This window comes from Meleagris gallopavo, chromosome 27 (assembly GCF_905368555.1).
Source record: "Meleagris gallopavo chromosome 27, MGAL_WU_HG_1.1, whole genome shotgun sequence".
Lineage (NCBI taxonomy): Eukaryota > Metazoa > Chordata > Aves > Galliformes > Phasianidae > Meleagris > Meleagris gallopavo.
The window spans coordinates 664,406-686,920 of NC_139430.1; the positions used below are offsets into that span (position 1 = coordinate 664,406).

The 22,515-nt window shown below is 62.2% G+C and overlaps 4 protein-coding genes across 6 annotated transcripts; 2 read left to right on the top strand and 2 right to left on the bottom strand.

The window, feature by feature from the left end:
* Positions 1–494: 494 nt before the first annotated feature.
* Positions 495–10,723, bottom strand: MINDY1 (MINDY lysine 48 deubiquitinase 1). The gene is made up of 10 exons (XM_085210105.1): positions 10,578–10,723; positions 3,216–4,411; positions 2,924–2,981; positions 2,523–2,587; positions 2,203–2,361; positions 1,868–1,970; positions 1,660–1,802; positions 1,160–1,330; positions 928–1,068; positions 495–855 (listed from the first exon to the last, which is right to left on the bottom strand). Exons 2-10 carry the CDS (start codon positions 3,651–3,653, stop codon positions 775–777), a joined length of 1,359 nt encoding a protein of 452 aa, XP_085066231.1. The 5' UTR covers positions 3,654–4,411; positions 10,578–10,723; the 3' UTR covers positions 495–774.
* Positions 10,724–11,008: 285 nt separating this feature from the next.
* PRUNE1 (prune exopolyphosphatase 1) lies at positions 11,009–14,638 on the top strand. 2 transcript variants are annotated; one of them, XM_085210107.1, is made up of 9 exons: positions 11,132–11,268; positions 11,478–11,538; positions 12,405–12,509; positions 12,586–12,791; positions 13,008–13,192; positions 13,313–13,471; positions 13,556–13,650; positions 13,725–13,883; positions 13,994–14,638. In XM_085210107.1, the coding sequence occupies exons 3-9, from the start codon at positions 12,441–12,443 to the stop codon at positions 14,318–14,320; spliced, it is 1,200 nt and encodes a 399-aa protein (XP_085066233.1). In that variant the 5' UTR covers positions 11,132–11,268; positions 11,478–11,538; positions 12,405–12,440; the 3' UTR covers positions 14,321–14,638. The 2 variants fall into 2 exon arrangements, with proteins under 2 accessions (XP_085066232.1, XP_085066233.1); XM_085210106.1 differs by lacking the exon at positions 11,478–11,538 and having other exon boundaries at positions 11,009–11,268.
* Positions 14,639–14,809: 171 nt separating this feature from the next.
* Positions 14,810–18,295, bottom strand: CDC42SE1 (CDC42 small effector 1). Of its 2 annotated transcripts, none has more exons than XM_085210110.1 (5): positions 18,150–18,295; positions 16,284–16,439; positions 16,078–16,188; positions 15,801–15,876; positions 14,810–15,664 (listed from the first exon to the last, which is right to left on the bottom strand). In XM_085210110.1, the coding sequence occupies exons 1-4, from the start codon at positions 18,273–18,275 to the stop codon at positions 15,805–15,807; spliced, it is 465 nt and encodes a 154-aa protein (XP_085066236.1). In that variant the 5' UTR covers positions 18,276–18,295; the 3' UTR covers positions 14,810–15,664; positions 15,801–15,804. The 2 variants fall into 2 exon arrangements, with proteins under 2 accessions (XP_085066236.1, XP_085066237.1); XM_085210111.1 differs by having other exon boundaries at positions 16,284–16,459; positions 18,150–18,281.
* Positions 18,296–19,369: 1,074 nt separating this feature from the next.
* MLLT11 (MLLT11 transcription factor 7 cofactor) lies at positions 19,370–21,561 on the top strand. Its single transcript, XM_085210112.1, has 2 exons — positions 19,370–19,505; positions 20,299–21,561. The coding sequence occupies exon 2, from the start codon at positions 20,306–20,308 to the stop codon at positions 20,549–20,551; it is 246 nt and encodes an 81-aa protein (XP_085066238.1). The 5' UTR covers positions 19,370–19,505; positions 20,299–20,305; the 3' UTR covers positions 20,552–21,561.
* Positions 21,562–22,515: the final 954 nt, after the last annotated feature.

A 22,515-nucleotide genomic window follows, 5' to 3' on the forward strand; every position in this document is an offset into this window, starting at 1 on the left:
CGTCCTTAACGGGGGGGGGGGGTGGGATGGGGGCGCGGCCCCTGCCTTCCCCGCCACCACTCCCCGCACTGCCGCTATGGGCGCCCTGCCCACCCCACGCAGCCCCTCGGCCCCCCCGTGACCCCACGTCCCTACAGCCACCCACGTGCCCCCTCTCGCAGCCCCTATGGTCCCCAGGGCCCCCCCGCACTCCTTCTATACATCCCTGTAGACACCCCGCTCCTCCCCCCGCAGCTCTTTGGACACCTCTGCACCCCCCAACCCCCCCCCCTCCAAACAGCCCCTACAGCCACCCCTGCATCCCCCATGTCCCCCCCACCCCCTCCTCTGTCCGTACAGACAGCCCCAGGGCTCCTACCCCCCTTTAGCCACTCCTGTGCTCCCCCCACCGTCCCCCCGACCCCAACACAGCCCTCACCAACCCCATCCCTCCCTCCAGCCCCTATAGCTGACCCCACACCCCACACCACCCCTCCATCCCCAACAGCACCGACTGCAATGGGCAAAGTCCTTTATTGGCTAAGGCAACGCTGTGGGAGGGGGCACACATCTCCACCTCACGCGGCCCCCCCACTCCTGAGGGTCCATAGCAGGGGGGTTGGGGGGGAACCCTGCTCCCACGGGTTCCTCACCCCCATGTTAAGGCCACTGGAAAAACGGGGACGGGTCCCAGCAGTGTGCAAGGAGGGCCCCCCCACCTCCACATCTCGCACCACGTCGTCCCCAGGATCTGCAGAGGGTCCCTGCAGGATGGGGGGGGCCCGGGGGGGTCGGCTACAGGAGGGTGCAGTCCGAATTCTGTTTGTGCCGCTGTCTCCGCTCCGGCGTCGGGCGGCCGCCCTGCTGTGCTCGGCCCTACAGACAGACAGCAGGGATGGGGACGGGGGGAGGACGGAGCAGAGGAGCACAAAGAGGGGACCCTGATACCTGCGGGGGGACCGGGGGGGGCCGCTGCTGCTGCTGCTGCTGGTACTCCTCCTGCTGCAGCTGCCGTGCCAGCTCCAGGTCGCTGAGCACCGAGGGGTCCTGGCCCTGCTGCTGCTGCAGGGATAGGGCCATCATGTAGTCCTGGGCACGGAGGGAAGGACAGAGAGGGGTGGGCACAGTGCTGGGGGCACCCATCCCGCTGGGGGGCTCCCACCCCCTTGTGACCCCTCACCTGGTCCAGCTGGCTCTGCTCTGGTGCGGCTGCCTCTTTGCCCAGGGCATGGCTGAGGTGGAACTGCGTGTCACAGAAGCAGCTGTCACCATCCACGTTGTGAAGGCTCTCCCACACCACGCGCTCCTCCTGCAGGAAGCCCTGGTCCGTCACCAGCAAGTACAGGTGGCCCTGGGGACAGGGGAGGGGGACAGAGAGACTCAGAACCGTGGGGGGGACTCACAGCCCCCTCCCTTTCTGCATGCTGGCTGCCCCCCAGCAACTCGGGCTGTGCTGCCCCATCCATGGGGGCACCCACGCAGTCCCCACGAGCGAGGAATTCCCTCCAACCACCTTCCCAACCTCTCCTCTTTCAGCTTAAACCCCCATCCTTGGTCCCATCCCCATTTAAAGTCACCCTCCACCTGTGTTCAGCTCTGGAGGGCTGCGCCCAGGCTGTGCTGCCCAGGGACTCCCCTGCAGGGCAGCAGGGCAGGGATCAGCAGTGGCTCACACCACACCTTGTGCTTTATCATAGTGCTGAAGTGGTTGTTGCGGAAGAAGACGCTCAGCTCCTCCTCCTTCACGGCGGCCGTCAGCTCGCACAGCCCGTGGTACGTGAGCTGGGAGGCCGTGGACTCCAGGAACTGCTCAGCAATCAGCCCTGGGGGTGGGGGGGACGTGAGAGCGGGGCCAGGGCGGCGCTGAGCCCCCCAGCACGGCTCCCACCTTCAGTCACCAGGTTGGGGTCGCCGGAGTGTTTGCAGGTGATGATCTTCTCCACCAGCTGGTTGTAGCTCAGTTTGCCCACGGCTCGCACCACCTCGGGGCTCTGAAACGGGAGGGACGTGTAGGAAATGGTGAGGATGGGAGAAATCACAGCGAGGGGGGGCGGCTGCCACGTCCTGCCCCAACCCAGGGAGCTCAGCCCCACGTTGGAATCCCTCCCCTGCCTGTTCCTCCTCTCCCCAACCAACCCCCCCAAAAGAAGGGGAGCTCAGCCCCACTGCGGCGTCCCTCGGGGCCAGCAGTGCCCCCAGAGAGACCCCAGCCCCGGCACCCACCTGCGGGTCCACCAGCCAGCCGTGGTACAGCGGGACGTTGAGGAGGTCGAAGACGATGCACTCCGGGGTGTACTCGAAGTCGGAGACGCCCGTGAAGCGAACGTTCACATCCAGACCCGTGGAGAGCTTGGGCAGCACCATCATGGTGTCATTGACGTTCTGGGGGGTGAGCAGCACCAGGTCCCGTTCAGGAGGAGCCCACCGCCCAGCGCTGTGCAATGGCTGTGCTCAGGGCTGGGAGATGTGAGGCACCCTGCTGTCCTCACGCCGTGCATAGAAGTGAAATGGGTGGGCGGCTCCCGTCCCACCTCACTGCCCACCTGCTGGAAGTTCAGCTGCAGCCCCTCCGACTTTTCCTGGGGTTTGATGGACAGGATGCAGTCCCCTTGGATGCGGTGCAGAACGGTCACTCCGGGGCTCCCAGTGGCGCACGGAGCCCAGCGCAGCTCAGCCCCACGTTGGGAATCCCTCCCCTGTCTGTTCCTCCTCTCCCCAACCAACCCCCCCAAAAGAAAGGGTCTGGGCCCCACGTCCCCCTCCTCCTCTGCGCCCAGAGGGAATATCGGGAACATCCCTCGGAAGCTGTGCACAGGGAGGTGGCGGGAGGACAGACCCCATGGGCAGCACTGCAATGGGCCAATGGGGGGCAGATGGGAACCACAGCCTCACACCCAGCCCAGGAACCCACAGTGACAGCACTGCTCCCCCCACTCCCACTCACCCAGATGTGCCATCAGCTCATCCGATGTCACCACCTCCTTCTGCGGGGGCAGCTTCACCTGGAAGCACATTGGATTGAGGGGGGGGACGGTCAGAAGAGCCCCCCAATGCCGTAAGCCCCCCAGCTCGGCAGCACAGACCAAGCTGGACGAGGCAGCAGGCTGAGATGCCTTCGCTCTCCTTTTCCTTCTCACCGTGTTACCTCGCAGCCCCCAGCTGCCCCCCCCAAGATGTCCCTACTGGGGTTCTGTGGAGCGAATGTGACCGACCTCATGGCCCCCCCCGCTGCTCACCTTCCACTGCAAGAAGAGGATGTTCATGATGGCCAGCAGCGGGCAGGGCCCGTTCTCACTCTGGGTGATGATGGGCGTCCGTTCTCCCTTCCACGTGATCCACTTCACACAGTAGAAGTCAGGCTCAGGCTCACGGCTGGGGGAGCGGGCGCTGGGGGGCTCAGCTGCTGCCTGGGGGGATGCATCGCCCTCCCTGGGGGTGGGCAGCTCCTCCTGGGCACCTCGGCTTCTGCTCTCCTGGTGCTCAGCGGGATCCTCGGTGGTGCTGGGATGGGGCACCTCCTCCTGCAGTGCCGGGCTGGCAGATGGAACATCCCCCCCTTCTTCAGACCCCCCCGTGTCCTGCGGCAGCTGGCAGGGCTCAGGGCTGCTCTCTGGGCACTGGGCATCGTCCCCCGGAGTGCTGAGCATCGCCCCCAGCTCAGACTGCAGCTCCATCCCGGCACCTCAGAGCATCCGACAGCAGTGCTGTGTGGTCCTGGGGATCCTCTGATGGGATGGATGCTCCCCAACAGAGCACTCAGTTCTGCCCTGCTGCAATCCCAACCTCCACTTCCTTAGGATGCAAAGTCCGGATACTCCACAAAAAAACACATGTAGGAGCCCAACTCCCTCACCAGGCACTGCCTGTCGCTTCAAAGTAACGGAAACAATCCGAAGGAGCGCCGATCTGAGACACCAAACTGCACAGCAGATCTAAAAGGCCCCTCCAGGGGATGCTCGGCCCGCAGGCGCTGCTGGAGGGCAGTGCTGGGCACTGGGATGTCCTCAAAGCCTCCTCCTGCTCCGCTCAGCTGCTCACTGTGGGTGACAGGCAGTGCTCTCCCAGCTCTGCCTCTGCGTGTGCATCCACATTCCAGCTGCTGGCAGCTCCAAGAAAGCCAGCACAGCAGGCTGTGCTCTCCGTGCCCCCCAGCAGCAAGGAGCGAGGGCTGCCAGAGCTGCCAGAGCCGAGCTGAGGGCTGAAGCGTTCCACCCACACCCTTGTTCTGCTGTCAGCCCGGCCCAGAGCCACGGAACAGCGGACAAAGGTGTCCTTGAAGGCGTTTATCCGCCGCCGTCCCCGTCGGATGATCACCACAGCCGAAGCCTGGAGTCACACAAACAGAACAGGGCTGCTCCGTCGCGGCGCTGGCGCAGTTCGGATCTCTCCACCTGCAGCTCTGCCCATGCTGCTGTTCCTCCCACAGCCTCTCCTGCACAGAGACCAAAAAGGAAACAAGTTGGATGAAGCAGCGTCACCAACGGCGCAGCTCTGCTGCGTCCCTGAGCCCCGCGGTGCAGCGTTACCCAGACCCACAGCCCCGAGCTGCGCTGGGTCTCAGCTCCGGCCGCCCCCACCCCCATCCATCCCCATTTTCCCCCCATCCATCCCCATTTTCCCCCCATCCGTCCCCATTTTCCCCGCTGTTGCCTCTCCCCACGGGGCCGACGGCTCTGCTGAGGCTCACACCTGGGCTGAGTCACCAGCAGATCCCATTACGCCTTAATCCTTCTCCTTCCCCCTCCCCTGCCCAGCGCTGAGTTGGGCGCCTTGGCAGCGCTGTTGTTTCCAACCTGGAGGGGCTGCAGGGAGGGCTGCAGTGGATACATGCAGAGCAAACAGGCGTTGCCTGCTGTGGAGAAACTACGAGCTGTTGGCGCATAAGGGAATGTGGGCCCGATGATGAGGGGCCTATTGTGGCTGCATCTGCACAACCCCTGTGCTTAGTCACACTCTTGTGCAACACGGAAGGGACGCGGGGACCGACGGGGGGTAACCAGATCATATATGGTGACTTCTATTAAACCAATCAGTGCGTAACTCATTGCACTTAGGACCAATCATTGCACCACACACGCGAGAAGGGAACACAAAGCAAGTGATCCGCGCAATAAACCGAGCGCCGGCAGCATCACGACGGTGTGCGTCTCCCGCTTCACCCTACGAGGGCTGTGCCATCCAGGTGTGGTGCCTCGACGTGACTCGGAGACGTGCGGCAGGCAGGTAAGCCTGGCACGGCAGTGGTGGACAAGTTTTGCATGCAGTGACTCTCGGGCAGCGTGGGTTAAACGGCAGCCGCTCCGCAGAGGGCAGCTGTACGACGTTTGCTCTCCTTCCACACAAATCGGGCATCCTGTCCGGCAGCTGGAGCTGGTCTTGCTGCTTCGTTTTGCCCAGCACAAGGGTGGCCTTTGGGAGCCTGGTGACCTGTTTGATGTGAGACAGTGGACGAATATCAGACGCGAGCTTTTGGAGTCCGCTGACAATAAGGAGGCGCGGTCATTGGCACCCAGAGTTGATGATGTTAAGGGTGACGCTGCTATCAAAGAGGCATTGCACGGAGCTCTGACGTCAGCGAAGCCCTGCTGGCCTGCCTTGCTGGTTCTATGGGTCACAGGAGTCTCTTGTCCCCTCCTAGTGCTCCCTGAGCCTCCAGATGCAGCGGCCGTGCATCCAGCAGAGGATAGGATGGATGTCGATTTGTCCTCCTCCCACATCCTTCCTCCGTTGCCTCCGTCTCCCACCTGTTTGTTGGATGAGGAATCAGCTACGTTTCGTGAACTGCGCGCCTTGCTGCGGGAACAAAAGGACTTGTTGTCGAAGATGCAGGGTCTCGATCCTAAAAAGGACTCCAAGACCATTCAGCAGCAATATGGAGCCGCGTGCGAAGCCGCGCTGCCTGGGTTGAGCAGTTTGGAAGAGCAGCTTATCGGTGTTGGGTGTTGTGGTGCGGGGGAAGAGCGGCAAAGGGAGGGTGGTGTGTCTGCAGAGCAAGGAGGGTCAGCTGAAGGAAAGATGGGCCTTCGAGAGACTGCAGCTTCGGCGGGCGGTGCAATGTGCGAGGGGTGGTGGGATGTCGGAAGTGGCTGCGCGACATTGGACAAAGAATTGGAGGGGGAGGAAGCTGAACGCTTGCTAATACATTTTTTGGAAGCAGAAAAGAAGGAAGGAAAAGGTGAAGGGCTTCAGAAAGGAAAGGGTGCAATAGGGGAGAATTTGAAGGCTGAGGGAAAGGATTTAGGAAAGTTTACCAGGTCAGCCATTGGTGGTTGAGGAGGGAAAACAAGAGTCCTTTGATCCGGAGCAGGAGCCGGATTTATTTCCACCTGACCTGGATGGCTTTGATCCGGGACAGAGATGGAAAGGGGTAATCAAGGATGCTCTTATAGAAGGAGTGATGTTGCCAAAGTCTTTTACTGCCCTACCAGTAACGGTGAAGCCACAGAGTCAGGTACAGTGGACTCCTTTTGATTGGAAAACTCTCAGTGGGCTGCAAAGAGCGGTACTGCAATATGGAATGGACAGTAAGCTGGTAATACAGATGGCTGCAGCTTTTTTTAAAGGTCAGGTTTTGGTACCGCGGGGTATTTGTCAGGTAATGGAGCTGCTATTGCCACCTACTGCCTGTTCACTTAGGACCGCGGGCCGAAAAGGCAGACGCAGCTCTATTACAGGATCTGAGTTACGGGATGGGAGCCCCGTAGTGGCTGATAGGGATATGCTGGTAGGTCGGGGTCTGGCTCCAGCTTTGATGCCACCAGCAGTGATTCAGCAGGCACAGGATTTGGCACTAGCAGCCTTCAGGGGCCCCGCGGCCGCTGTGCGTCGACATCAGGCAAAAGATGGAGAATCCTTTATGCAATTCGTTGATCGCCTGAAGGAAGCGATTGATGCATCGCGAAATTTGACAGCCGAAGCCAAAGGTGCAGTTCTAAAGGATTTAGTGGTGACTGATGCAAATTCCCAGCGTCAGCAGATTATAGCTTCTTTGGGTCGAGATGCTTCCCTTACTGCCATTATTGAGGCTTGTCTGAGAATTCTGGTGCTGACCACGGAGGAAGTTAAAGCTAGAGCACAAGCTGCTGCGTTCGCCATGTTTTAAAAGCTATGATGTGGTGCCCTCGTGTTGAACTGCCTTCTGTACTTGTGGACAGCCTGGGCATTTTAAAAAGCCATGTCCCCACAATCCAGCAGACCGGCACCTGGCCCATGCTTCCAATCATGATTGCATCAGAACAGATAATTGAGGAGGGAACGGCAGAAGAGTTACAACCCTTTTTGCGCCCAGGGGTTTAATAACAGCTCCAGAAAAGGCACGGTGGAGGGAAGCTTTCTTGTACCTGGGCTATAAAGCAAATGGGGAGATGGTTCAACCACAAAAGGTGCAGGGCTAAAACAGTACAGCATGTCTTGAAATTGGAAGGGGATCTGCAGAGGATTCAGAATAGCATTGGCATTAATAATGTTAGAACCATTCTTACTTTATTGAGGGATGCTAAAACAATAAGCGAGCCTTGCGCACCACCAGAAGAAGCACAAGAAGCCATCAAGCTGCTAGTGGCAAGCTAGAAAATAATACACATCAGCTTGAACTGTCCCTTCCAGTGAATTGTTATATTATGGGGAAAGGCATGGAATGACATGGGCCAACATCTCAAGTGCCAAAGTGGAGCTAGGGAGATTAAAGTATTTGGCTGACATTATGATTTTGTTTTTTTTGGTCCAACAGCCCAGGATGGCACTGGACGCAGTATCCTGCCATGTCGATCCACACCAACAGGCACAGAGTATCACGGGGGACACGCGTTACCCCCTTTTGATCTACTTTTTGATCTGTGGCATGGCATGGAATTCCCTGGAAGCTTGGGTGTGGATGGATGGCTGCAGGACCTGGTTAAATACGGTACTGTGCTGTTAATTGTGTTTTTGTCTTCTCATTTGGATTCCTTGTTGCTCACAGTGCGTACGAGGCATGATTACGTGCAGTACTTCTGTGCTCTTCATGGAAAAAGGAATCCCACTGTTTGGGACCCCAGATTCCTATGGCCCATTTAAATAATAACAAAAAGGGGGAGATGTGGAGAAACTACGAGGTGTTGGCGCATAAGGGAATGTTGGCCCGATGATGAGGGGCCTATTGTGGCTGCATCTGCACAACCCCTGTGCTTAGTCACACTCTTGTGCAACACGGAAGGGACGTGGGGACTGACGGGGGGTAACCAGATCATATATGGTGACTTCTATTAAACAAATAAACTGAGCACTGGCAGCATCACGTCGGTGTGCGTCTCCTGCTTCACCCTATGAGGGTTGTGCCATCCAGGTGTGCAGTCTGCCCCACGCGGGGATGGTGCAGGCCGTGCTGCTGGAGCACAGAGAAAGTGAATGAATGGTGAAGAGGGAAGGCTGAGCGTCCTTGCAGTGAGCTCCGTGGGGATGCAGCGCGCAGCGGAAGCGCTCAGGGCTTCCTCATGGCCCTGCTGCCCCCCACAGCAGCAGTGGGGACCCCCACATTGCACCACCTGTGCACGTCTGCTCCCACTCCAGGTGGGGCTGAATGGGAAACTTCCAAGGAAAGAAGGCTTTGGAGAGCGCTGCACCGCTTCGGCGCTGGCTCCGTGCCTCCCCCGCCCACCAGGGATCCCGAAATCAAAACGCATCCAAAGATGAGGCAAAATCCTCCAAAACACACGGAAACCCAAACGCTCGGGTGTGAGCTCTGACAAGCAGGAGCTCCGCTGCCAGAAGGGGTTCCTTTCCGAGATGATGGCGAGCAGCTGCTCCCCGCCACATCCCTGCGCTGTCACAGCTCAGCCCAGTTCACTTCCAAAATGGGGTGAGCAGACAGCAGGACGCTGCAGCCCACAGCCCTTCCCTCAGCGTGGCTCTGAGTCATCCTCCCACGTCAGCCTGTCCCCGGCTCACCCTCCTGGCACCGCTCAGCTCTGACAGCAGCCCTTCCCCCCCCAGCAGTGGCCACAAAGGTGCCGACCCCGCAAACCCATCCTTGGGCTGAAGGGCTCTACAGGTTCAGAGGGTCCTGGCAGCTTTAAATCAAACCAGCTGCAGCACTGGAAACAGCTCTGCGGGGAGAGGGCGGCTTCGCCGGGTTTGGACCGAGGCAGTGCAGTCAGATCCTGCCTTCCATGGGTGTTATGGCAATAAACACGCCAGGACCTGGCAGCTTGATAATGAGATCGTCCTCTTTGCTCCCCCAGGAGCCCAAGGAGTGCAGCGCTCTTGGAAAGGAAGACCCACAAGGGAAGCAAATGGGTTCGCAGTGCCCAAAAGCAAGCTGAAAGCTCAGAGCTGCAAAGGTAAAGCTCAGTATTCCTCACTGCTGGGATGGGAACTGCAGCCCAGCGTTACACTGCTGCGCTTCAGAGGTAGGAAGCAGAAAAACAACCCTGTGAATGTGCTCATCCCACAGCACGAAAACAAAGAGGAATTCGGGCCTGGAGCCAGGGAAGCACTTAAACACACCCCAAACAGCAGCAGAGTGGTCTCAAAGGAGTGTGGTGCCCAAAGCGAAGCATGTGTTGAAGTGCTCTGCTGGGTGGAGGCCATGAAGTCGTCCTGTGCTGCCGCCCCGCTCCTTTCTGCACACAAACACCACCACAGCATCCTGCAGTCACGGTGGGGAGGTGACGAAAGAATAAACGTGCGCTGCTGGTGCTGCAGAGGAACAAATCTCCCTGCTGGGAAATGCAATGCCTGGACTCCCCATTGACCTCACAGTGCAGCCCCAGCTGGGACGGCCCTGCAGGAAGCTCAGGGCAGCAGCAGGACAAACAGGTCTGAAAGCCTGCAGCGCTGCCTCACCTGGTTGTGGGCTCTACAGCTCGAGTTCCTCTCATGGGTACTTTTCCAAAGCTGCTCTGTAGGGGGAAGGCCGCTGCAAACAGGCGCCAGCAGGAAGCCCCAGACCGGACCCGCTGGTTAGGCCGGCTTTCAAACAGGAAATCCTTCAGGATTTCTAAATCTTTTAGGATTTCCTGCACAGAGCAGCGCCCAAGATTTGCCGGCTGCTCCCCCAGAGTGGGGAAGGGGCGCAGCCAGCAGCCACGCAAGGATCTCCCCCGGCCCACCGCGGGCACAGCTTGGGGGGCGGAAGGGTTCTCCAAGCGTGGATAAAAGAAGCCGAGGAGCCTCCCGGCTTCACAACGCCTCCAGAGGAGCTGGACGTGGGTTGGGAGCGCAGCGCCCACTTTTCCCCCAAAATCCAGCAGTGCCGCACGGGAGCGGCCCGCAGCAGGCAGGGATGTTCAGAAATGCAGACGCATCTTTAGCAGCGGGCCCCGAACGGCAGACGGTTCCGTGTGGGGAGGAGCGCGGATGGAACCTCCACGTTCCATGAGTTTGGATCCAGACCCCCGCAACGCCCTGCGGTTTGGAGCTCAATGCTGAAGGGCGGAGCGATGCCCGCAGCTCCCCCCAACGCGAACCATTCCATCAGCTCTAATTACTCTGCTGTCATTAATTGAATCCGCCGATATTTCACATCACCGTTTGAACCCCCGGCACCTGCCGGGATCCCTCCCAGCACACAGAACCGCCCACTTTGCCATCCGCGGCCCCCGGTCCTCCCCGCCCCTCACCTCACTGTCCCTGCCGCCGCCGCCGCCGTTTTTCCTCTTTTTTCCCCCTTTTTCCTCCTCCTTCCCTTCAGCGCAGAGGCGCGGCCCGCACGCCGCCAGGCCTGCGCCGGGAGGGCGGACTTAGGGCGGAGGAGGAAGGGCAGGGGGAGGAGAAAGTGGCAAATAAACAACCATACGGCGGGGCCGGGCCCCGAGCCGCCCTCCCCCGGCCGCCGGTTCGCCTTAAGGCGGGGGAAGGCCGGCAGAGAGCGGCCTACGGGCCGGGCCTATACCTGCGGCCTACGGGTAGCGCCTGCGGCCTATACCTGCGGCCTACGGGCAGCGCCTGAGGCCTACACCTGAGGCCTATGGGCCGGGCCTGCGGCCTGGGCCTGCGGCCTACACCTGAGGCCTATGGGCCGGGCCTGCGGCCTACACCTGAGGCCTATGGGCCGGGCCTACGCCTGCGGCCTACACCTCGGGCCTTGGCCCAACCCTCCAAGGAGCAGGCCTGAGGAGCTCCGGGTGTTCCCCCTCCCCGGGGCCGCTCCGCCTCTCCCGGCAGCCCGCGCGGTGCCGACGCCCCGCCCTCAGGGCCGTGCCGGGCCGTGCCGGGCCGTACCGGGCCGTGGCGCGGGTTGGGGGTCTGGGCCGGGCGGTGGTCGCCGCCGTCATGGAGCGGTTCTTGGAGGGGCGGCGGGCGGCCCTGCAGGTATGGCCGGGAGGGGGGCTGCGGGGCTGGGAGACGCGGGGGGCGGGGGGATGCGGGACAGCGGGTAGAAGGGGATACGTGGGGGTGGGCGTAGAATGGGTGTGGGGTTGGGGACACGGGAACACCGCAGGGATGCGGAGGGTGTGGAAAGAGGGACTCGTGGGGACGAGGGTGGGCAAATCCCACAGACTGCACTGTGTGGGGTGCAGGGAGAAGAGCAGCATGCAGACGGGGAGGCGTGGGGGGTGAGAGCCCCCATTATCTCTGCAGGTGAGCCCATATTCCCTCCCACCCCAGCCCGGGGGCTGGAGGTGACAGTGCTGTGCCCTGCACACCTGCACCCCTGCGTGAAGTTCCCCCATCTCGGCACTGGAGCCACAGCGCACGGGTGGCTGGGGGGACCCCTGCCCCACGTCCTCCCCTTCTTTGGGGCTTTTGGCAGGAGGTGGGGGAACCTACAGTGAATGGCACGGGCACCGGGCTCAGCCCATGGCTGTTTACTTCTTCGGTGGAATAAATAAGGGAATCTGGGTTATGCTGTGAAATATTTGTCACTGGGGAAAAGTCTGCAGGCAGGGCGTCTCCCTGGAGAGTTGTGTGCCCTGCTGAGGGGAGGCATTTGGGACAGAGGATCTGTGGGGTGACAGTGGGGTCCCTGCTGCTGCCTGGGCTGAAAGGGGTATTTTGGGGGTCAGAGCCCCACACTGACAGTGTCTGCCTGCTGGGTGAATGGAGGCAGCAGCCGGGGCTGAAAGTTCTGTCTGCTTTTCACCACATCCAGAAAACTCGCTTTGGTCTGAGGTTAAACTAATGAGTCCACAGTGGGTCCTCCATCTCCCATGGGTGCTGCATCCCTGGGTGGGGGAGGATCTCAATTCCCACTGCTGCAGTGCTGTGTGACCTGCTTGGGTTTTTCCTCTCCCAGTTTCTCACACGTGTGCTGTTAACGTGAGGCTTTCAAGCCGCAGAGCAGCCCTGTCTGGGTTTCTCACTTGGTTTGCCCATCCCTGGGAGCTGCTCCTGGGGGTGCTGCTGTGCAAGGCCACAAATGGCTCCGTGTGCACCCAGCTGTGTCCTTCGGGGGCTTTTGGGGGGCAGATGTGTCCCATCGGGGCTGACGTCTCACTCTTTGGCAGGAGCACATCCAGCGTCGCCAGGAGGTGCACGTGGTGATGGGCAATGAGGCCTGCGACCTGGACTCCACCGTGTCTGCCCTGGCCTTGGCCTATTTCCTGGCAAAGGTGAGGCTGCCTGCATGCTGCTGGGCAACTGGGGGGCTCAGAGGACGCCGTGCCGGGTGCTGACCCCCCCACGCAGACCTCTGTGCCGCCTAGAGCTGCCTTCATCCCAGTGCTGAACATCCCACGCGCCGACTTCGCCCTCCGCACAGAGACGACGTTCCTGCTGCGGGAGCACAGCATTCCGGACTCCTCGCTCATCTTCCGCGATGAGATCGACCTGGCTGGGCTGCACAGGGCCGGGCTGCTCTCACTGACGTTGGTGGATCACCACGTCCTGCCCAGGTGAGCACCGGGATGGGATGCAGCCGCGACACACGGCTTCCTTCTCCCCATTGAGAAGAGGTTGGATTTCAGCCCAGGGTGGGTAAAATCTTTGCCCTTCTGGGGTATTTTTAAGGCAGGAGGAGAGGAGCAGAGGGGTCTCTGCTGACAGTGGTGCATGGCAGGGGCATGCCGGGGCTGTGCCGGGGCTCTCACCGTCCCCATCTCACCCGCCAGCGCCGACGCAGCCCTGGAGGAGGCCGTGGTGGATGTGCTGGACCACCGGCCGCTGGAGCGGGAGTGGGCACCCAGCTGCCAGCTCACGGTGGAGCTGGTGGGCTCCTGTGCCACGCTGGTGACGGAACGGATCGCTCAGGGCCCCCCGGGTGTGCTGGACCGGACCACAGCTGCGCTGCTGCACGGTGAGGCTTCCGGTGTGGGGCTCTGCTCCGCCGGTGTGGGGCTCTGCTCCGCCGGTGTGGGGCTCTGCTCCGCCGGTGTGGGGCTCTGCTCCCGTGTGCCGACAGCCCCGGTCCCCGCAGGCACCATCCTGCTGGACAGCGTGAACCTGAGCCCCGCCGCTGGCAAAGTGACGCCCCGCGATGTGCTCTGCGTCTCCCTGCTCGAGTCGCGCTTCCCAGAGCTGCCGCCCCACGACAGCATCTACGGAGCACTGCAGGCAGCCAAGTTTGATGTCTCAGGTCTGGTGCTGGAGGCTCGGCGGTGCCGTGCCGGGCGCTGGGATGTGTTTGTGGTGCTCACGCTCAGCCCCTCTCCCTTCCCAGGGCTGACAACGGAGCAGATGCTGCGGAAGGACCTCAAAACCGTCTCCGGTGATGAACAAGTCCTCGCCACCAGCGGTATCTACATGGACATAGAGGTGAGGCTCAGCGAGGGAGCCTGAGGCCCGGCACGGTGTGATGTGTGACACCAACCTCTGTCCTCCTCCTCCAGCTCTTCCTGCGCCGCCCTGGTTTGCTGCAGGACCTGGAAACGTTCTGCCAGGCTCGTGGCTACTCCGTGCTGGTGGCCATGACCGTTTCCTTTAATGAGTGCTATGAGCCGAAACGGCAGCTGGCGGTGTACAGCCAGCACGAGGCCCTGCGGAGCACGGTGAGCCGACACGAGGCTGCTCAGAGCAGGGCGTTTTGTCCTTAGAACCCCCCCGTTCAGAGCTGGGAGTGTCAGACTGCACCAAAGAGGCCGCCTTCTTTCCCCTCCAGGTGTGCCGTGCGCTGGAGGAGGCCACAACCCCGGCGCTGCAGCTGCAGGCCCTGCCCAGCCCCTGGCCCTGCATCAGCGCCTACGCGCAGGGCAACACGTTGGCCTCCAGGAAGAAGGTGCTGCCCATCCTCCGGGCCGCTCTGGGGGGGACGCCGGGCACCGCGGCGGGGCTGGAGGAGGAGGTGGCACCTCCGCCCACCCCGATGAACAGCCTGGTGGAAGAGAGCCCGCTGGCACAGGCTGTGCCCCCCGTCTGCCCCCAGGCTGTGCTGGAGCGGGTCAGCCGCATGGCCGCCGAGGAGCCCCCTCCTGACTCTGACAAGTGAGGGGTCCCTGGTGGTGCTCGGGGTGCTGTGGGGGTCACGTCCCCAGCACGGAGCTGCCGCTTCCTCTGCCTGAGCCTGGCTGGCTGCCGCAGCCCCCTCCTCACTGCCGATGGCCCCCGGTGCCCCCCCTTCCCGCTGGGGTTGGTGCTGTGGGGCCTGCAAGGAGCGGGGCAGCACTCGGCTAATGAAGGCACTGAGGGGTATTAAGGAATTCTTCCCCTCCTGGCTGTTGGGGGGGCTGAAGTGCCGCATCTGGGCACGCAGCTGGCTGGAGACTGTTAGCCACCATTTCAGTACTAAATTTACCTCTTCCCCCCACTGCTGGCTGTCAGTTTTTCTTCATTAATCCTCAGTGCTGCCCCACGTCCAGCCCCACGAACGTCCCGCCTCCTGCGCTGGGGGGTGATGGAGCTGAACCCCCACATCCAGCCCCCCACATCCCCACGTCCCCCCAGCACTGAGCAGCCTGGGCAGCCCTCGGGCCCCATCTCTGCCTAGCACAAGATTTTATTTCAAAGGTGGGGTTTTGTCGGTTTGTTTTTCCAGTGGGTTTTCCAGGGGGATAAAAACTGACTCAAGCATCCGTGCTCACCGTGGGGCCGAGCAGCCCAGCAGCACTGGGAGCACAGGGGAGGGAAGGGAAGCTCGGCTGCCCGCGTGGCTCCGGCATCTGCTCGTTCCTGTTCAGCCCCAGCGCTATTTAAACTATGTACACGTGCGCCTGAATTGGGAACCTGAGAGTCCCTCCTTCCTGGGGGAGCAGCCGGTGCCGGTGAAAGCCTGGCGGTAACAGGAGAGGCCAAGTGGGGGTTTTTGAGCTTTAAAAAAAACCAAAAAATCTCCTACAAAAGAAGGAAGGCGGAGGTTTGCTGGCGGCGAGGCCGACTGAAGGCTGGAGGAAACGCAGGCTCGGTGGCGGCGCTGGAGCTGCGGGACGCCCGATGCTGGGGCTCCAAAGCTCCGTAACACCTCCCCGCTCAGCCCCTGCAGCACAACCCGCCCTGCTGCTGTCCGATGGGGAAACTGAGGCGTGGGGGGCAGCGCCGAGAGGGGCCCGTGGGAGACAGCAGTGCCAGCGGGGGTGTGGGGAAAGGGAGAAGGGGGAGGATTTGGCACATCGTGGCTGTGCACGGCGTCTCCCGGTGTGGGCTGGGCTGCTCTGCTGCCCCCCGCGTCGCCGCCCGGTGCCCCGGAAGGGGGATCTGTGGGGGGTGACCCGGAGCTGCTGGGATGGCCGTGAGGCTCCGCCTGCATAAGTTACCACGGGAATCAAGCGCTCGAGGCTGGCTTTTCCTCCGGTGTGGGGATCGGGCAGTTCAAGTTCGGGCTGAAAGAGCCAAGAATCTGCAAAGTTGGAGAGACGACAGGTTACAGAACTGCCGGAGCGGCGGCTCGTTAGATGCGTTAATTAGCAGCGTGCCTTCGATGGTGACAGCGGGCGCTCAGGGCCGCCCCGCTCCTGCAGTGGCTGCATACTCACAGTGCTACAACACACGGGAGCTGCTCCACTGCCGCTCCCGTCCGCCTTTGGACCTCATCTCCTGCACAGCACCCGTCTGCAGGGAGAGGAGAAACGTTTCACCACCACAGCGACTGGTCACCGACCCAGGGCAGCCCAGCACAGAGGAGAAAACCCCGTCACGCCACCCCGAGGGCTTCCAGCCCCCTAGAAAGGCAGCACCTGGGAAGGAGCTGCCGTGCAGGGTGAGATCGCGGCACCCTGAGCCCCCACCCCCCCCGGTCCCCCCAGGCCGTACCATGGGCAGCCCCTCGCCCGCAGCCATGTCTCCGGAGCCGATGTGCGTCAGGTGCACGAAGTTCATGGGCTCGCCGATCATGGAGCGGTCGATCCGTCTCCTCCTCTTCTTCTGTGTGGGGATGAAAGCCGTCAGCCCCCCCTGTGCCCAGGACCCCTCGATACCATCCCCCCCCCCGCCCACCCCAAAGCGCCGCAGCTACTCACAGGCTGTGGTTTCTCCACGACGCAGCAGCCCAGCTTGTGCCAGAAGTCGCTCATATTTGCGGTGCCTTCCAGCTTTCCTCCCGGAGGGGCGGGGGCTGCGCCGCTGCAGAGACCCCTGTGTGCTCTCACTCCATGGGGACGGGCGGGGGGAGGCACCTGGTGGGCGGGGAAGGCACCTGAGGGGGGGGACAGGGAGAAGGATTTGTCCCCGAGTGGCACCACAGCTCGATGGGGCGCAGTGGGGTTGGGCTGAGGGGTGTGGAGGCAGCCCTGCTCCCCAGAGAGGTGCTGCGGGGAAACTGAGGCACGGTGCTTGGGAAGGGGGGGGAGGGGGGCAGCTGCCATCCTGACAGCTCCAATCTGACCCTCAATGCACTGAGCACTGACCCACGGGAAGGTGGGGGTGACCAGGACCCCTCTGTCGCCGGTGCAGGACATGGGGAGGATGTTGCCATGGGATGGGGGGACACGGCAGTGAATTGCAGCCCCCCCCCAGCAAGAAGCTATAAATAATTTCCGAAAAGGGACCGGAGGTTGAGCTCTTCCGCTTCGGCTCAGAGAGCAAATGGGGCGGGGGAAGAAACAAACAGGAGTGCAACAAACAGCCCCGGAGCGGGGGGGGGACGGGGGGGTGAAATGGAGGGGCTCAGGGAGGGGGGGGAGCACAGCTCTGCTCTGCAGGACAGCCCAGCAGCAGTAAGGACTTGGTCCGAAGTCCAGCAGAGCACAACCACCATTTCTTCCCCTTGGGTGGTGGGAGCACCCGCCAGGAGCCCCTTCCCCAAACAAACAGCGGGACACCCGGACCCCAAAAGCGAAGTCTTCAGGTGTCCCCCCCGGTTCCCTGGTTGGTGGGGGGGGGGGGGAGCTCACGGGGAGCTCACAGAGCTCAAAGTCTCCTGGGCCCAACTGTGCAATGAGCTACGCCCGGCCTCAGCTTCCATGTGCAAAGCTTTGGGGTCTGTAAGGCAGGGGAAAAGTCGCCAATGTCACTGGGGGGGGGAGCACTGGGGGGGAGGGGGGGAAGGGGAAACGCCTTCGGGCAGACCCAGCCCGGCACTCACAAAATGACTTCCCGGTTGGGAAAGCACCGCTCGGCTGCTCTGCGTCACCGGCGGGGGGGGACAGAACGGGGCCCTCCCACGGGCTCCAGAACCCCCAGACCCCAATAAAGGCTCCGACCCCTCAACCTCCCCACGCTCAGAGAGGACGGGGGAGGTCTGATGGGGGGGGAGGGGGAGAGGAATGCCGGATCGGGGCCACAGGACCCCCAGGATGAAGGGGTGACACGGGGACCGCTTTGGGGTGTCCCCTCCCTACACTCAAACGAGGGGGTGCCCAGGGGGTCCCCCCAGCTCGGAGGGGTCGCGTTGGGGTCGGGGGGGGGGTGGGCCGGACCCCCGCCATGAGGCATAATGTGGGAGCACCGCCGACCCCCAGCGCCGAGGGATTCCCCCCCACCCCCCAAACTCCAACCGGGGTGGGACGAGGCGGTGCCCCCTCCCACCAGCGGAGGCGGGGGGCTGCGGGAAGGACCCCCGCGTTGAGGGATTTGATCGGGAGCGACCCTCCGCGCCCGGCCCAGCGCGGCCCTCTCGCCCACAGGGCCCCACTTACTATAAGGGGCGTCGTTACGGGGGGGGCGGTTCGTTCCCCCCCTTCCCCTGGGGGTCCCAGCGCACGACGCCCACCCGCACCGCTCTCGGGGGGAGGCGGGGGGCTTCGTTACGGGGTGTTTTTAAGGCCTTCTTCCGCCAGGCCTTCCCCTTCCCCGACGCCTTTCCCACCCCCCCCTCCGTCGGTTTCGGCCCCTCTCCCCCCTCCCGCTCCCTCCGCGGCGCCCCCCGCCCGCCGCCCCCCGCCCACCTGGCTGCGCTCCGCCGCGGCCCCGCAGCTCCGGGTCGCCCCGCACCCCCTCCGCCTCCTCCGCCTCCTCCCGGCCCGGAACGGCACAGAGCGGAACGCAGCTCCAACCCCGGACACAGCGAGCATTGCAGGCCGGGAGGGGGGGGGGGGGAAGGAGGGAGGAAGGGGGGGAACGCGGAGCGGGGGGGGGTTATGGGGTCGTGGGGGGAGGGATGGGGGATGGAGGGGGCTGGGGGTGAAGGGGGGCGGGGGGATTTGGGGGCTCGGCAGGGAAGGGCTGGGTGCGGGGGGGCTCCGTAAGGATTTGGGGGCACGGCAAAGCTGAGGGTCCCCGCGGTGGGGCTTCGCGGGGCCGGAGGGTGCCGATGGGGGAGGGGGGTTCTGGGGGGGGCTGCAGAGGGTCGGGGGATCCTGCAGGACAAAGCTGGGGGTCCTGGGGATCAGCGGGGGGGGGGGGGGTTGGGGGGGATGATGGGGTTGGAAAGATTCCTTCTGAGCTGGGGGGGCTCAGAGGGGAGATGGGGGTCTTGGGGGGCTGCTAAGGACTGGGGGGCACCCGGTGAGGCTGAGGGGGGTCTTAGGTTGTGGGGTCCCTGAGGGTGAGGGGTGGGGCTGCCGGGGGGGTTTGGGCTGCAGGGAGGGCTGAGGGATTCCGGGGGGGTTGAGAGGATTTGGGAGATCCAGCAAAAGCTGGGGGGGCTGAGCAGAGGCGGGCGGGGGGCCGGAAGGGGGGCTGTTAAGGATGCGAACCCCAGAGGGATTGGGGGGGGCTCAGCAAAGCTGGGGGTCACCCACCAGAGCTCCGCGGAGCCGGGTTTGGGCGGTGTTGCTAAGGAGTGGGGGGCTGTGCAGGACTTGGGGGGCCCAGCAGAGCTGGGGGTCTCATTGGGGCGGGGGGGTTTCGCTCAGGCTGGATGCAGCCCCCCGCCCCGCCGGGCCGCTCGCCTCCTGGCACCGCTTTCCATCTCAATGTCAATTTCTGGACCAAAAATAAAATAAAACAAAGCAGAAATGTGTCAGCTGCTCCACGACCAGAAGCGCTGCAAAGCCTTTTTGGGGACACCGGGAGCCCCGGCCCCCTCCCCACGCTCACCCACAGCAGCCTCGTCCGCAGGGAGAGCCGCTGCCTGGAGGCCGTGATTGGGGCGATGCCCCCCAGAAAGGCCGCCTCCATCCCTTCTGTCCGCCCCACGCGGGTGGGGGCTCTGCTGACTCATCTGCCCACGCCCCCCCTTCCATCCCCCCCCACGTCGGGCGCTGCGAGGGGCTGCATTGCAGACCCGGCTGCGCCAACAGACAAAAGCGACGCCGCAGCGCGGAGGCACAAAGAGGAGCAGCGACCCGCAGCCCCCGCAGGTACGGCCCTGACGGGTGGGGGTCCCGGGGGGGCGCAGGGTGCGGGTTTTTGGGGTGACGGCGGGTGCTGGTGCGACGCGCTGCTCTGCACATCGCTCACCTTTTCCCAATGATTTTCGTTACGGTTTGGGTCGGGGGGCACCTTGAGGGTTTTGCGGGGGGGGGGGTTCTCGCGTTTTGGTCCCGATTATTTTGAATCCCCTCTCCGCTCTGAGCTCAGCGCTGCCGGGCTGCGCCCCCCCTCTCCCCCCGGAGGCGGCTGTTCGAAGCGCTGCGCTCACACGGCAGCCTTTCATAGCCCTCCCCATCCACGGGGGAGCTCAAATTTAGCCGTCGGTTCCCCCCTCCCCGACCCCCTCCCCCCCCCAGGGCCGGGCTCAGAGGAGCACCTCGGTCATCTCTTTGGATTCAGGGCGTGAAATGGGGGCACGCAGGAGGAGCAGAACGCTGCGGGGGCTGTAACGCCTTTTGGGGGGGGAGCTCGGCGATGCACACGGAGGGAATCGGGGCAGAAATGGGGCGAGAGCCTTTTGTTGGGGAGGGGCTCAGCTGGGACCCGGCTCCTGTCCTTCCCCCCCCCCACGGATTCCCTTTATTCCTTCCCCCTCCATCGCTCCCCTATTTTCCTGCTCCCTTTCTCTCCTTCCCTCAATCCCCTTTCCCCACTCCCCAGCCATCGGGAAGCCCTGTGGGCAGGGGGTGCTGCCCCCTCCATCAGCTGCATTTCAGGCTGGGGTTCGCCCACTGAGAGCCCCGCTACCCCAGGTCACCCCTCCCCTCCCCTCCCCTGCAGCCCCACCATGCTGGACACCATCAGCAGTCAGTACGACTCCTTCATCTACTGGAGGATGCCCATCCCGCCGCTGGAGCTGGCAGAGCTGGAGGGGCTGGGCTTGGGGTCCCTCTATGCACCCCACAGCAAACTGCCCGAGGCAGCCCAGGAGCCCAGCTGTGCGGAGGAGGACAACCTGCTGCCCTTCAGCAGCTTCAACTTCTGGAGAGCACCCATCGCCAGCATCAGCTCCTTTGAGTTCGACCTCATCTGACGCCCTCCTCCCCCATCGCCAGGCGTGCCAGGGTTCGGTTTTGTTGGTTCTGTACGGTGTCAGGTGTTCGGTTTTGCTTTATTTTAAACCCCTGGGCACTGCTAAGGAAGCCTGTGCTCAGCCCAGCCCTGCGGCATCGCCTCACCTCCTCCATCCCTCCTGGGAACGCAGCGGGGTGAGCGGAGCCAGGCTGTCCTTGGGATGGAGCCCATCTGCTTCACTCCTCAGCGCCGTGCTGAAATCAGAAAAAGGAACCAAAGCTCCCATCGCTTTGAATTTTTATGTGCTTTGGTTGTGGTGTTTTATTTTTTTTCCCCCCCTAAGATTGTTTTCTGGGAGAGCAAACAGCAGCTCTGTTGTGGGTGTGTTTGGGGTTGGATGCAGTGCCATGGGAAGCCGTGGTAAAGCTGTGATGCAAAACATCCCGAAAGTGACCTGAAAAAAAGAGGGGCAGGCAGCTGGTGGCAGTCAGAGCGCTGGGGAGGCACCAAAGAGAGGCAGAGCTGGGCACAACGTGCACTCCCTAATGAGAACTGCACCTCCAACAACGACCCATTGCTGGCACAGGTGGAAGATTCCAACTCCAAACCACGGGCTGGAAAAGTGGGTGCCAATCTGAGCCTGTAACCCACACAGGGCCGGGGCTGCCCAGCCATATGCAAGGAGCATCACCTCTACTGCTGATAGCAGGCACAGCCCATCCATCCGCAGACAGCTCCCACTGGAGTACCAGCATCACATTGACACAGCTGTGTCTGATTCCTGCCTAAAAGAGAGAAAAATGGGTTCAAAGTAGAGCTGTCGCCCCATTTTCCTCCACAAACCGATGCCTTTTCCCCCCTACCCGCTGTATTCACCCACCACCTGCCCCCACAGAACTGTGTCAGGTTTCTCCTGGTTTCTGCCACAGCCCCAGACTGCACACAGCTGCTGTACCCGGCAGTCTGGCACTGCTGCTTTCCTGTGCTGCCTTTCGCAACCGTCAATAAAGGCTGAATGTCCTCCTCTGAGTGCTGCAGGTTCGGTCCTTTTCCATCCTCGGCGCTGGGACACGCAGGGCTGGGTGCTGGCACCGCTCAGCCTCCTGCAGCTCCACGTAACACCTTTCTTTAATGGGGAAGAAATAAAGCTGCCATCTCCTGCCTCACGCAGTTATCTGGGGGGTTTAGGATACAGTCTGTAACCCGGTGGGTTACCCCAGCTCCCACAGCCTTTGGACTCTGCTCTATGGGTTCGTTCCCATCAATGCATTCCACTCCATAACACCTTTCCCCCCTACCCAGATCACCTCCAGGATTCAGACACTGCACCCACTTCAATCGTAAATCATCACTTCGGGTTAAAAATAAACAAACAACGCCTCACTTTGCCTGGAGGCACAGAGAACTGACAGGAGAACAAAGCAGGGGAGGGAGGAATGGGAGCAGAGAACACAGGGCAGGGAGATCAGGAACACACAGAAGCATCATTACAGCCAGCAGTAAAACATACGAGCTTAAAAAAAAAATATATATATGTATATATATATATATATATATATATATAACAGACAAAAATTACACATTTCTGAACCCCGACTACCCCAAACAGACACAACTTGCGCCGAGGACAGCTCAGCTCTCACAGAACTGCCGCCGCCGCCCTTTTATAGTTGGCGCCAAACGCCTCCGCCGGAACTATGCGGACGCATCGCTCCCTCTGCGTGAGGTAGAATGAGATCCTTCCGCTCGAGAAAATAATCCCCGCTGGGCACCTCGGATTATCGCCACCTTTCTCCCGCCGTGTGGTCGGGAAGAAAGAGGAAAAAGAAGGAGGAGGAAGGAGGAGGAGGAACCCCTCAGACCACCTCGTGCCCGCTGCAGACCCCCTCTTCCTCCCTCCGCCCTCTGCGGACTCTTTGGTCGCTTCGCGCCGTATCCCTCCGCGGCGGCCATTTTGCGTGCGCGCGGCGGGAAGGGGCGGGA